General features: G+C 39.0%; 1 protein-coding gene across 1 annotated transcript in view; it reads left to right on the top strand.

Moving 5' to 3' along the window:
• LOC102410132 (cytochrome P450 4X1) overlaps positions 1-12,910 on the top strand; it is a 49,744-nt gene extending 36,834 nt beyond the window's left edge. Inside the window, exons 7-12 of the mRNA XM_006051654.4 lie at positions 2,868-2,974; positions 3,621-3,808; positions 8,979-9,112; positions 10,496-10,560; positions 11,321-11,400; positions 12,224-12,910. Of these exons, the coding sequence (XP_006051716.4) occupies positions 2,868-2,974; positions 3,621-3,808; positions 8,979-9,112; positions 10,496-10,560; positions 11,321-11,400; positions 12,224-12,392 (743 nt within the window). The 3' untranslated portion in view covers positions 12,393-12,910. The remainder of the gene's footprint in view (positions 1-2,867; positions 2,975-3,620; positions 3,809-8,978; positions 9,113-10,495; positions 10,561-11,320; positions 11,401-12,223) is intronic.
• The last annotated feature ends 874 nt before the right edge of the window (positions 12,911-13,784 follow it).

Here is a 13,784-nt window from a genome sequence, read left to right as displayed (position 1 = left end):
AGCTTAGATTATTGATTTCAGTTCTTTCTTCTTTTCTGATAATTCTTTTAATGCTATAAATTTCCCTTTAAGCACTGCTTTCACTGTATCTCACAATTTTGATTAATTGTATTTGAATTTTCATTAATTCAAAATATTTTTTAAGTTGAGACTACGTCTATGACTCATGTGTTATTTAGAAGTGTGTAGTTTACTTGCCAAATAATTTGGAGTTTTCCAATTATCTTTCTATTACTGATTTCTGTTTCATTGTGGTTTGAAAGCATATATCCTATAAGCTCTATTTTTAAAAGTCTAGATTATGGTTTATGGCCCTAAGTATGGTCTATGTTGGTCAGTGTTCTCATGTTAAATGAGATATTTTATAGTTGTCAAATAGATCCAGTTGATGGATGATACTGTTCAGTTCAACTATATCCTTGCTTGTTTTCTGCTTGCTGGATCTGTCCATTATGATAGAGGGATATTGAAGTCTCCAACTATGATAGTAGATTTATTTATTTCTTCTTGAGCCCCATTACTTTTTGGCTCATGCATTTTGAGACTCCTTTGTTAGGCACATGCACATTAAAGATCATTGTCTTCTTGGATAATTGACCCCTTTGTCATTATGTAATGCTCTTCTTTATCCCTAATATTTTCTTTTCTCTGAAATCTCTTCTGTTTGAAACTAATATTGCTTCTCCAGCTTTCTTTTGATTAGTTAGCATGGTATATCTTTCTCTGTCCCTTTACTTATAATCTGTGTATATCTTTATATATTTAAGGTGGGCTTGTAGACAACATACAGTTGGATCTTGTTTTTTAGGTGCATTCTGACCTTCTTTGTCTTTTAATTGGTGTAGTAAACCATTGATGTTTAAAGTGATTGTTGATATTTGTTGTTCAGTCACTCAGTCGTGCCTGACTCTGCACATGGACTCCATGGACTCCAGCACACCAGGCTTCCCTGTCCTTCACCATCTCCCTGAGCTTGCTCAAATTCATGTGCATTGAGTCGGTGATGCCATCCAACTATCTTGTCCTCTGTCATCCCTTCTCCTCTTGCCTTCAGTCTTTCCCAGCATCAGGGTCTTTTCTAATGAGTCAGCTCTTCGCATCAGGTGGCCAAAGTATTGGAGCTTCAACTTCAGCATCAGTCCTTCCAGTGAATATTCAGGATTGATTTCATTTAGGATTGCCTAGTTTGATCTCCTTGCAGTCCAAGGGACTCTCAAGAGTCTTCTCCAACACCACAGTTCAAAAACACAAATTCTTTGGCACTCAACCTTCTTTATGGTCCAATTCTCACATCCATATATGACTACTGGAAAAAACATAGCTTTGACTATACGGGTCTTTGTTGGCAAAGTAATGTCTCTGCTTTTTAACATGCTATATAGATTTGTCATAGCTTTTCTTCCAAGGAGCAAGTGTCTTTCAATTTCATGGCTGCAGTCACCATCTGCATTGATTTTGGAGCTCAAGAAAATAAAGTCTGTCACTGTTTCCATTATTTCCCCATCTGTTTGCCATTAAGTGATGGGACTGGATGCCATGATCTTAGTTTTTTGAATGTTGAATTTTAAGCCAGCTTTCTCCCTCCCTACTCCTCCTATTTTTAGTAGCATTATTTTCACTTTTAATGCTTATGTGTTACTATTCTGTCCACATCTTATCCTTATTTTATTCTGTTATCTAGAATTAAATCTTTGAAAGGCCCACCTCAGTTATTTTAATAAAGTTTTTCCAATAATTTCTTGGTTGGATGAAACTCATCCACTATAGATTCCTCAGTATGGGCTTCATGAGCAAAGCATTTTCTGAGTTCATATAAGTTTATAACAGTTTTTTGGTAGACTTGATACATGAAGGATAGTTTTGCTGGATAAAAATTTTGCCTCACACTTTGTTTCCTTGAGTTTTTCTAAATACTCTAACCTTGCCTTGATTTTTTTTTATTGTTCTCGAGAAGTATGATGCTAGCTTAATTCATCATCATTAAAAGTCATTTGATATTTTTGTCTAGAATCTCTGAGAATTTCCTTTTCTCTGCCTTTAATGTCAAGTAGTTTTATTAGGATATATATATATATATAATATATATATATAATATATATATAACAGAATTGGTTATTCTGTTCAGATTTTTCCAGACATAGTATGAGCCCTTTAATATGTAGATTTAATTTTTCTCTTATTTCCAGACAGTTTTCTTGGATTATAATTTTAAATATTCTATCCAGTACTTTTTTCCTTTCGGCCCCTTCAGTTATATATAGATTGGCATTTCTTTGCTGGTCTTTTTCTTTTCATTCCATTTCATGTGATAATTTTTCCATGAAAATGAGAGATTAGACTGAGAAAGACAAGAATGATTGGTTACTTGCACCTACATTTTTAATTTTTTAATTATATTGCCTACTTAGTTATATAAAGTATATTTTCATCTGTTGTGTTTGCCTTTGGAACTTTGAACAAAAGTTGTCATTTGATGGGAAAATACACATCTGCATAAATTAAGTGTTAGTCATGTCCAACTCTTTGTGACCCCATGGACTGTAGCCCACCAGGCTCCTCTGTCTATGGGATTCACCAGGCAAGAATACTGGAGTGGGTAGCCGTTCCCTTCTCTGGGGGGGATATTCCTGACCCAGTGATTGAACCTGGGTTTCCTGCATTGCAGATGGATATTTTACCATCTGAGCCACCAGGGAAGCCCCCCCGCATAAGTTAAATCTATTTAAATGTAATGTACTCACTCTAACTTCAGGAAATTAGACAAGATTTGAAACTTTCCGGGGGGGTCATGGCTTTTTCTGTGATTTATTTTATTTTGATTGACTTTTCTGTCACTTTGTTAATGGGGAATATTTATTCTACCCTAGACAAGATAGTCAAGAATAGAAGGAATTCCCTCAAGGATGAGAATAAGCAGACTAACACTCAGAAGAGGAAGTACCAGGACTTCCTGGATATTGTCCTTTCTGCTCAGGTAAGCCTTTCAAATTCTGAGCCTACTCATGTATCTAATTAATTGTGTGGGTAGTTAGAAGAGAGGGAGGAGGGAAGACAAAAAACAAAATCTTTCAAATTCTAAGCCTGCTTATGTATCTAGTTAATTGTGTGGGTAGTTAGATGAGTGGGAGGAGGGAAGACAAAAGCAAAATTGATCAACTAAATTTAACAGTTCTTTTGAATTGATGGTTGGTGCTGCATAGTTTGAGATTAAAAACTGAATTCTACAATTCTGTCACTAGAGGGAGTCAGATAAGACTAAATTTTTTACAAATTCAGCAGGATTTGGTGATTATCATAAAGATACATGGTAGTTCAGGGAAACACAGGAAAGTGAATCAGATTGAGCTGATAAAACAATGAAGAAGAGATGCTGAAAAGTCTGGATAAATCTGACAAAATGATTGCAGGAACTTATTGCAGGGGCCTGCTTTTCTTATCTGTCTTTGGTTCTCCTTTATGCCCTGGGCAAAGCATGACTCAACTATATATTTGTTAAACTGCATAAAAATGAAAACTCTTATTTGATAGCTAGTTTTTCCCTCTAAAACCATTGTTTTGATTGGGGCTTCAAACATCTGTAAACTGACACTGCATAAAAGTATCTCTACTATTCTTTCTAGGCTGAAAATGATAGCTTCACAGATGCAGACCTATGGTCCGAGGTGAACACATTCATGTTGGCAGGGCATGACTCTGTATCAGCAGGCATTTCCTGGCTCCTCTACCACCTAGCTCTGTACCCTGAGCATCAGGAGAAATGCCGGGAGGAGATCAGAGCCATCCTGGGGGATGGGTCTTCCATTACCTGGTAAGATCTGCATCTATAAACATTTCCTCCTTGTTTTCCTCCTGGGATTTTGCTTTATTCTTTCCTCTTGGTGATCATAGTGTTTAATATGCATACACACACACACACACACATATATATGAGTAGAAGAGGCAGGCTACTATTGTTCTCTTTTTCTAGAAGGCCCAAAATTATCCCTTTCTCTTTTACACTCATCCGTAATTTTCTATTTCATTGTTTTTTTAGTCAGTGTGTGTGTAAAAGGTCCTATTTCTTTCTTTCACTCAGGCCCTGGCGCTTTGGAAATGGGGATATGATCTCCCTAGATTTGCATCCACAGCTTGAATGGTAGGACTCCAGTAAGGCTGTGCTTCTGAAAGACCTGAGTGAATATCTGTGTTTCTAAGCCTCATGGAGACGTTCTCTCCCATCCCCTTGTTCACTTCTCAGGATGGACTTTGGACTTAGAACAAAATAATAAACATACTCAGTCCACATGTGTTAAACTCAAGTACAGTGTGTACCACTGAAGTGCTGAAAGTGAAACTGAAAGTCGCTCAGTCATGTCCTGCTCTTTGCGACCCCATGGACTATACAGTCTATAGAATTCTCCAGCCCAGAATACTGGAGTGGGTAGCTGTTCTCTTCTCCAGGGGTTCTTCCCAGCCTAGGGATTGAACTCAGGTCTCCCACATTGCAGGCAGATTCTTTACCAGCTGAGCTACTAGGGAAGCTTTAAGTACTGAGCCACTATAAAAAGGTGCCAGATTTGATGTGGGTTCTGCCCTCAATGAGTTCATACTCTAGTACAGAAGACTGGTCCCCATATATATATATTTTTTAATTTTTAAAAATATTTATTTATTTATTTTTGGCTACGCTAGGTCTTCTTTGCTATTCATGGACTTTCTGTAGAAGCAGGCAGGGGCTACTCTTCATTGTGCTGTGCTGACTTCGGAAGTTGCTGCTCCCAGGCTCTAGAGTACTGGCTCAGTCGTTGTGATGCCCATGGGCTTATGAAAACTTCCATATCCAGGCATATGGAATCTTCCTGAACCAGGGATCAAACCCGTGTCCCCTGCATTGGCAGGCAGATGCTCATCCCCAGCACCGCCAGGGAGGTCTGATCCCCATATAGTTGATTGCAATATAACATAGTGAGGGTAAAGAGAGAGATACACATTAGTGGCCACAGAGATTTAGCATGGAAGGCCCAGGAAGACTTATTGGGAGATCTGACACTTAAGCTGCCTCTTACAGGATGGGTAGGAGTTAGTCAGGTGGAAAACTTCAACTCCATTCGGCTAGACTTTGAGCACATCTTTCTGTTAGTGAAGCCCAGGTTATAGATGTGCTCCTCAGATACATTGTTTGCAAGGAAAACGCAGCCATTGTATTTGTTTTGTTGGTCAAAGAAAGAGATGCTAACAACCCAGCCCAGTGACTAGAGGGAAAATACCATGTTTCAAATGCAAAAGTCAGCTCAATTAGAACATTTGTAAAGGAAAATATGAATTTATATAGGTATAACAGAGCCGAAGAATTGATGCTTTTGAACTGTGGTGTTGGAGAAGACTCTTGAGAGTCCCGTGGGCTGCAAGGAGATCCAACCAGTCCATCCTAAAGGAGATCAGTCCTGGGTGTTCATTGGAAGGACTGATGTTGAAGCTGAAACTCCAGTACTTTGGCCACCTGATGCGAAGAGCTGACTCATTTGAAAAGACACTGATGCTGGAAAAGATTAAGGGCAGGAGGAGAAGGGGATGACAGAGGATGAGATGGTTGGATGGCATCACCGACTCGATGGACACGGGTTTGGGTGGACTCCGGGAGTTGGTGATGGACAGGAAGGCCTGGTGTTCTGCAGTTCATGGGGTCACAGAGTCAGACACGACTGAGCAACTGAACTGAACTGAAGCAGAGATCTTACTTTTTATAACAAAACACTAGTCATTTCCTACGATAAGTCAAAGGTCTAATCTATATAGCACTAGATGCAGTGTTGACTAGTAAGTTTTTATTCATTCACTGAATTTAGAGACAGTGTATATCACCTCCCACACCAATATTAATCAGATATTTTAACTTCAATTAGGGTACATGTATATACACAATTCAAATATTGACTTTTCTTATTCCTGTTTGGCCCATGTGAAATGTCAAAACTATAAGGAAATCTTTGCCAGGTGATAAAACACGCTCTAGAGGATCTCTTTGCTACTATTTATGTTAATGAGAGAAATGGCAATCATATTATAGAGAATAAAAAATGGCCTTTCATTACATTTAATGAAATTTGTACAGAACAGTCCCCAAATTTATAATTCTAATAAAACCACACCGCAAAGAGCAAATTTCTGAAAAAGTTAGAAAGTTGTTCAACATCTCCATTTGCTTCCTTGTCAATCTATTTCTGCATTGGGTTAAAAGGCCTCTCATCTTTTTGCACCAGGGCTGAGATAGACAGCATTATTTTTCTTAAGTATGAAAAGTGCTAGGCTAAGCAGAATTCCTCTTCTTATAATGAGCTTGAGGAGGAAAGAGTTCAAAATTAAAATTTCACATTAATGAATGGCCAAAGCCTGCTAAATAATCAGAAAGACAAATAAAAATACCTGAAGCAAAAAGACCAAATGTATGCTGTCATTTTACTGAACCAACCTGACTATCTATGATCAAATAAAAACTTTACTCTTCTCCCGCTGATACTTCAAACTTGTGTGGGCAAGTACTTTTCATCACTGGGGTGAAACTCTGAGTTAATCTCATAGTGTTCCCATCCATTTAAATCACAAGAGCAGTCTCATTTCAATAATTAAGCTGTCTGGTCCAGTGTAATAATAAAAACTTCAAATTGTTATCCACTTGGAGCATCTCCATCTATTCCAATTCAGTACTTCTCTGGGTCTGGAAGCCAGAGGTGGGTGAAGCAGTTGTCAGTTCAGTTCAGTTCAGTTCAGTTACTCAGTCATGTCCGACTCTTTGTGACCCCATGGACTGCAGCACACCAGGCCTCCCTGTCCATCACCAGTTCCCAGAACTTGCTCAAACTCATGTCCACTGAGTCAATGATGCCATCCAACCATCTGTCGTCCACTTTTCCTCCTGCCTTCCATCTTTCCCAGCATCAGGGTCTTTTCCAATGAATCAGTTCTTCGCATCAGGTGGCCAGAATAATGGAGTTTCAGCTTCAGCATCAGTCCTTCCAATGAATATTCAGGACTGATTTTCTTTAGGATGGGCTGGTTGAATCTGCTTGCAGTCCAAGGGACTCTTAAGAGTCTTCTCCAATATCATAGTTCAAAAGCGTCAATTCTTCAGCACTCAGCTTTGTTTATAGTCCAACTCTCACATCCATACATGACTACTGGAAAAACCATAGCTTTGACTAGACGGACCTTTGTTGGCAAAGTAATGTCCCTGCTTTTTAATATGCTGTCTCGGTTGATCATAACTTTTCTTCCAAGAAGCAAGCATCTTTTAATTTCATGGCTGCAGTCACCCTCTACAGTGGGGGGGTTGTTGTTGGCTTCTGCTTACCAACCCTTCCAGAAATGGTCCCAGGAGGGAGAGAGGATGAGGAGAGAGGCAGCTGGTACTGTTGCCATCTTGCCCTTTAAACTTGGTGCTTCCTTTTACTCTCAGTGAGGTTTTTGGAGATTCTCTCACTGGGACTTTATGATGATGATTCACGGGGCAATGAAATTCTTGTCCTTAGAGTGTCCTTCAAGCTGGTTCAGAAGCTGTCCTTCTTGCTGGTTCATGGGCCCATAGGACTCACTGTAGGCTTCTTGCTTTGTCCCTGCTCCTTTCCCTGCCTCTCTGTCTGTTGTGAGTCATGGTCTTTCCTACTAGTTCTGTTCTTCCCAGCCTCTAAGGAGCACATGTCAGAACATCTTCTTTAATCCCCTCTTTGCTAAACATGAAGGGAACCCCCTCTCCAGCATTCTCCACAGCACGCCAGCATTCCAGCAGTTCTTTGGAAGGATCTTTTTTCCCCTCTCAAAACTTGGAGGCCTCCTTTCTTCATTCCTTAGCCATTCCTTGATTTATATGATGAGCTAAATATTGCAAAACGTTTTCAGGAATCTTCTCAGCAAATCCTTTACCAGTAGTTTAGTGCTTCCCTTTATTATGAGGATATTTGGGATTTTTTCAAGTAGGGTTAATTTATAATGTTGTGTTAGTTTCTGGTGTACAACAAAGTGACTGCACTTTTTAATATTCTTCCCCTTACTTAACCCCTGTGGTAACCATAACTTTGTTTACTTTGATGGTGCTAGTGGTAAAGAACCCACCTGCCAGTGTAGGAGAGGTAAAGAGATGCAGGTTTGATCCCTGTGTCAGGAAGATGCCCTGGAGATGGGCACAGCAACCAACTCCAGTGTTCTTGCCTGGAGAATCCCTTGGACAGAGGAGCCTTTTGGGTCACAGTCCATAGGGTCGCAAAGAATGGGACACGACTGAAGCGACTTAGCATGCACAATCATAAATTTGTTTTCTTTGACTGTGAGTCTGTTTCTGCTTTGCAAATAAGTTCATTTATATCATATTTTAAATTTCACATGTAAGTGATATCATATAATATTTGTCTTTCTCTTTCTGACTTATTTCACTTAGCATGATGATCTCTAGATCCATCCATGTTGCTGCAAATGACATTATTTCATTCTTTTTATGACTGAGTAGTATTCCATTGTGTATATATAGCACATCTTCTTTATCCACTCATCTGTTGATGGATATTTAGGTTACTTGCATATCTTGGCTCTTGTAAATAATGCTTCTATGAACATTGGGGTGCACGTATCTTTTCAAATAAGAGTTCTCCAGATATATACCCAGGAGTGAGATTGCAAGAGCGTATGGTAGCTTTGTTTTCAGTTCTTTGAGGAACCTCCATACTGTTGCCACAGTGGCTACGCCCGTTTGCATTCCCACCAAAGTGTAAGAGGTTCCCTCCCTTTTCTCCACATTCAAGGTGAGGATGTGTGGCTCCTGTATGGTCCCTTGTCCTCTGGGACCTCAGCTGATCCTGAGGCAGAAAGTATTCCTTTTTAACATTCTGTTACATAAACCAATGGGTAAAAGGACTTTGACCAGGAGCAAAGGTTGAATAGAAAAATATGTCAGTATCTACAAACTGAATATGGAGTCTGAGTTCCCTGTGCTCCCTCTCTTGTACTCACAGGGACCAACTGAGTGAGATGTCATACACCACAATGTGCATTAAGGAGTCACTCCGCTTGGCACCTCCAGCCATGTCCATTTCCAGACAACTCAGCAAGCCCATTACCTTTCCAGATGGACGCTCTTTGCCTGCAGGTCTTTGCATTCTTTTCCTAAGAAGTTTCTAAAGATCACTGAATCCTGGGGACCACAGTGAAAAAGACCAGAGGGATTCTTAACTCTTGGAAGAGTCAAAAGACAAACCTCAGGATAGCTGGCTTAGGGTTGGGCACCTGCTAAGTTCTCAGTGGGTAATACCTTGGCCAGATGTGGGTTTCTGAGACTTTTCCAAAGGTATATAGTCATTTGAAGCAAAGCTATGAACAGAACCTATATCACCAGAATCCCAACTCAGGGTTTCTTCCATTATGGGATGTTGTTTCTAAGATAATCCTGGCTTGGCTGCATTTGACACCCAGCAAGACTTCATGGGAGATGAACACTTTTATCTTTATCTAGAAGACCCAAAGAGGGTCTTCGTCTTCATCATCATAGTAATATTACCCTAGTAAGTATGCAGCACTTAAAAGTTTACATAGAGCCTTCAAATAGATTATCTTATCTTTTTCACCTTGGAACATGCTCTTAGCAGATTGCTTATATGTGTTTTGCAGTTTACAGAGCATTTTCAGATACTTTTGGTGTAGCCAAAAACCCACTGGGGGATCCCAAAGTGCATTGAGCAGAGCTAGAACTTGCTCAGAGGTTCCACGTCTGGAGCCCAGTGCTTTTCAGAACAGCACAAGTATCTGAGCAGGGCAAGTGGGAGGCAGAAAGATCACATGAGATACCCTCCACTTAGTCTGCTTCAGTGTTCAATTAACTCTTGCCCTTAGGAACAAGCCAACAGGATTGCTTGTATCAGTACCAACAGCCTGTCACTGTCCCTTTGTTGACAGATCTAGAATTACTTTACCAAAATTATTTCTGATAACCCAATAATCCTCAAATTATCTCACCCCTGTCTTTTTTCCTTTTTTATTTTTTAAATTTTATATATTTTTCTTCTGTCTTTTTTAAAATCCTCATACTACATGAACATTTGCCAAAATTCCCTACTTCCATGTATGACCTGCACCAACAGAAACTTGTCATTGGATCTGCACAGTGGAAGTACAATTCTGTTCCTAACTGTACCTAATCTGTTGTGTCTGGATACTTTATAGTCCATGAATAGATGCACAAACAATTTCTAGGGATAGTGGAAAGCATAAACATAGGCTATCATTTTGACATGATACCAAGAGCGCCTTAAGATAGAATCAGGTATTAAATAGATCATTGATTTGAAAACTAAGGTGCCACCAAACCCCATCTTTTTATGGGTCCTTCACTGCTGGCATCAGCTACAGCCCACAGAACTCTGCCAGGAACTAAGTCTTTCCCTTCAAAAAGAAAAGTGTTACTGAAGAGCAGTACAAAAGGAGCTCACAATTTGCTCTTTTTTCTGCAATCTCTTTTATTTCCTTCCTTTCTCAGGAATGACCGTGGTTCTCAGTATCTGGGGTCTCCACCACAACCCTGACGTCTGGGAAAACCCACAGGTACGACTGTCCCACTCTCCAGATTTCCTTTCAATGCCTTTTATTGGTCAAACCCAACAGGAAACCCCGTGGGTCAGTTTGGAGCCCAGAGCAAGGTGGGAAAGGGAGGAGAAAGGATCTGAAGAGGCAAAAAGAAGGTTTGTAGCATACCTGAGTCTCTTGAAACTCTAAACACAACGTGTGCAGATACTTCCTTTTTTATATGCTGCTAGTTTCAAACCTGTTATGTGTAACGGGAAGTTGGACAACTGATCACGTAGGTCATCTTGGCTTGACTTCTAAGTAGATGCACTTGTACCTTCAAAGTTCAAATACTACCGCCGGCCATGGTATTTCTGCTTTCCTCTTTCATAGTCTGGGTAGCAGACTAATCACCTGGGAGACCAGACAAGGTCAGCAGGTCTAGAGTTGTGCTGTCCAGGGTGGTAGCCATTAACCACATGTGGTGTGGAGCACTTGAAATGTGGCTGGTTAGAACTGAGATGTGCTGGGAAAGTAAAATTTTGCAGCTGTAGTACAAAAAATAGGAAATATTTTCTTGAAGTAATTATGTATATGAATTCATGTTGGAATGATCATATTTTCTGTTAAATAAATTATATTAGAAAATTCATTACCCCTTGTAAAAATGTGGATATCAGAACATTTGAAATTACATATGTGGTGCATGGATATTTCTGTTGATTAGTGCTAAGCAGTAGCTTCAGAAATGTGTTAATGGTGTTTTGGGGATGGTCGTGGGGTTACCCTCTCATTTCAGGTCTTTGACCCCTTGAGGTTCTCCCAGGAAAATAATAAAAGACACTCCCATGCTTACTTACCCTTCTCATCTGGACCAAGGTGAGGACTATTTGAAGTTTTTAAAAACACATAAAAATGTTTACCTGGGAACAGCCTTCTCGCTTCAGCCCCCTAGCTCTATAAGTTCCTTTATGGAAACTTATCTTCTCACCTGACCATGAGATAGATCTTAATGCCTGTTTGAACCACTGAAAGTGTCAATTAGTTTCATGAAGGACAACACCCTTTGCCATGGCATCCTATACATCCATGGCTCAGAAGGCTAAACAGCAAGGCAAGCTGTTGCTTATGGGTTCAATGCAGGTTCACTCCCAATAAAGATGAGATGATTCTTTTTCAGAAAAACAATTTATTTCATCTTTTATTTCATCTTTATATTAGAATCTTAAATTTTAAGACACGTGATATATGCATCATGATGATTCGATATACACTGTGAGAAGATTCCTTCCCATGTAGCTCATTAACATATTCTTCAGCTTACATACCTGTCCTTTTTTGTGTGTGAGAGGACATTTAAGTTCTTCTTTCTTAGCAAATTTCAGTTCTACAATGCAGTGTATTACCAACTATGGTCATCATGTTTTATTATACATTAGAACTTCATGGCGGTGGTGGAGGTGGGTGGAGGGAGGAACAATTCTGTGAGCAGCTCCAAGTGCCACTTTGTTTTGGAAGGACATCAATTTGAACCTTCCAGCTCACATTCTTACAGGGAACAAGGTAAGTCCAAAGTCCAAAAGTTGGTATGGAATTTCATGTGCAAATGTATTGTTAACACAGGCTTGTTTTTCTAGTATCTTATTAAAGCGTCAGAAGAAGTATCAGTTCTTCAGGTCTCTCTTTTTCTTGGTGTCTGCAGGAACTGCATCGGGCAGAATTTTGCCATAACTGAGATGAAGGTGATTGTTGCCTTGATTCTGCTCCGCTTCCAGATGAGAGTAGAGCCCACCAAGCCTATTGTCTTCATGCCCCATATTTTCATCAAACCCAAGAAGGGGATCTACTTGAACCTGAAGAAACTCCCCTAATGTTAGAGCCTAGGACATGATGATTATATACATTTTGTTTTAAAGTTAAATTTCAGCTCAAGGTCCAGGAAAATAGAGAGCAATCAAAGTATGGTGACCTAGGGTGTCACCTTGATCTGTTTCTGTATGATTCAGAGATTTTGTCATCTTTTCTGTTTGATTCTGGTTATTACTAATGCCAAATATCAAGAATTTTCTAAGTGGCTTCCATATATTTTCTGCTGTTTTAAAATCTCTTGCAGAATTGCACTCATAATAGATGAATGTATGCTCACGGTAAAAGATTTACAACACTAGAAAAGCTATGGAGTAAGAAGTAAAAATCCCATTTCACATAGCCACACCTCCCTGCCCGATCCTACTGCTTTTCCTAAAAACAGAATAGCTTGGAATGCATTCTTTCAGACTTTTTCCTGTACATTTCATATATGCATATGTATGTACGTATTCTTATCTATGGGATCATATCCATATTGTTCTTACTTTTTTCACTCAATAAAAATACATCTCATTTCTAATCATGACTTCATGAAATTCTGTAATGTGAATATACTATAATTTTTTTAGCTCTTTTCCTATTATTGGAGACATTACTTTTAGTTTTCAAAACATGCTTATTGGCCATTTATGTTTATCTGTGTTTTGTTCTCTGTAATGTATATGTCATCTATGTTTATTTTTCCATGAAGTTATCTTTTTCTTATTGATTCATGTAAGTTCTTTACATATTGTGGATAATAATCCTTGATTATAACTTTTATTTGTAATTTTCCCCCATTCTTTTCCTTTTTGAAAACTGTATTTATGGTGTCTTTTATCATATGGGACTTCTAAATTTTCACAAAGTAAGATAGGTAAACTTTTCTTTATGGTCTGTGGGATTTGAGTCTGGGATAAGAAGGTTTTTGTTTGGAATATTATCAAGACATTCTACATAGTTTCCTGATGCTAACAACTCTTGTGAAGCCTGAACAGGAATTTCTTAATGATTTCGAGATTCACCACTTATTTGATGTGTAAGTGCCAAATATTTGATACATATTAGATACTCAGTGGATTAATATACATGGTCCCTGCCTTCATGGAGCTTCTATTCTAAAGTGGAAAATGATACCAAATAGATAAATACAAATTGTATTAATACTGAGTGCCATGAAAGAAATGAGTGGTTGAGCTAGACAGTAATCCAGTGGAACTTACTTTTTTTCACCTAAGTATAGTTGATTTACAAAGTGCCAATCTCTGCTATATCAGCTTTACACATATATACATTATTTTTAAAATTCTTTTCCCAGGTTTATCCCAGGAAAATGAAATGAAAGTCGCTCAGGCATGTCCAACTCTTTGTGACCCCATGGACTTCTCCAGTCCATGGAATTCTTCAGGCAAGAA

The sequence above is a fragment of the Bubalus bubalis genome, chromosome 6 (genome assembly GCF_019923935.1).
Source record: "Bubalus bubalis isolate 160015118507 breed Murrah chromosome 6, NDDB_SH_1, whole genome shotgun sequence".
In the NCBI taxonomy this organism is placed as follows: Eukaryota; Metazoa; Chordata; class Mammalia; order Artiodactyla; family Bovidae; genus Bubalus; species Bubalus bubalis.
This window is presented reverse-complemented; position numbering and strand designations above follow the sequence as displayed.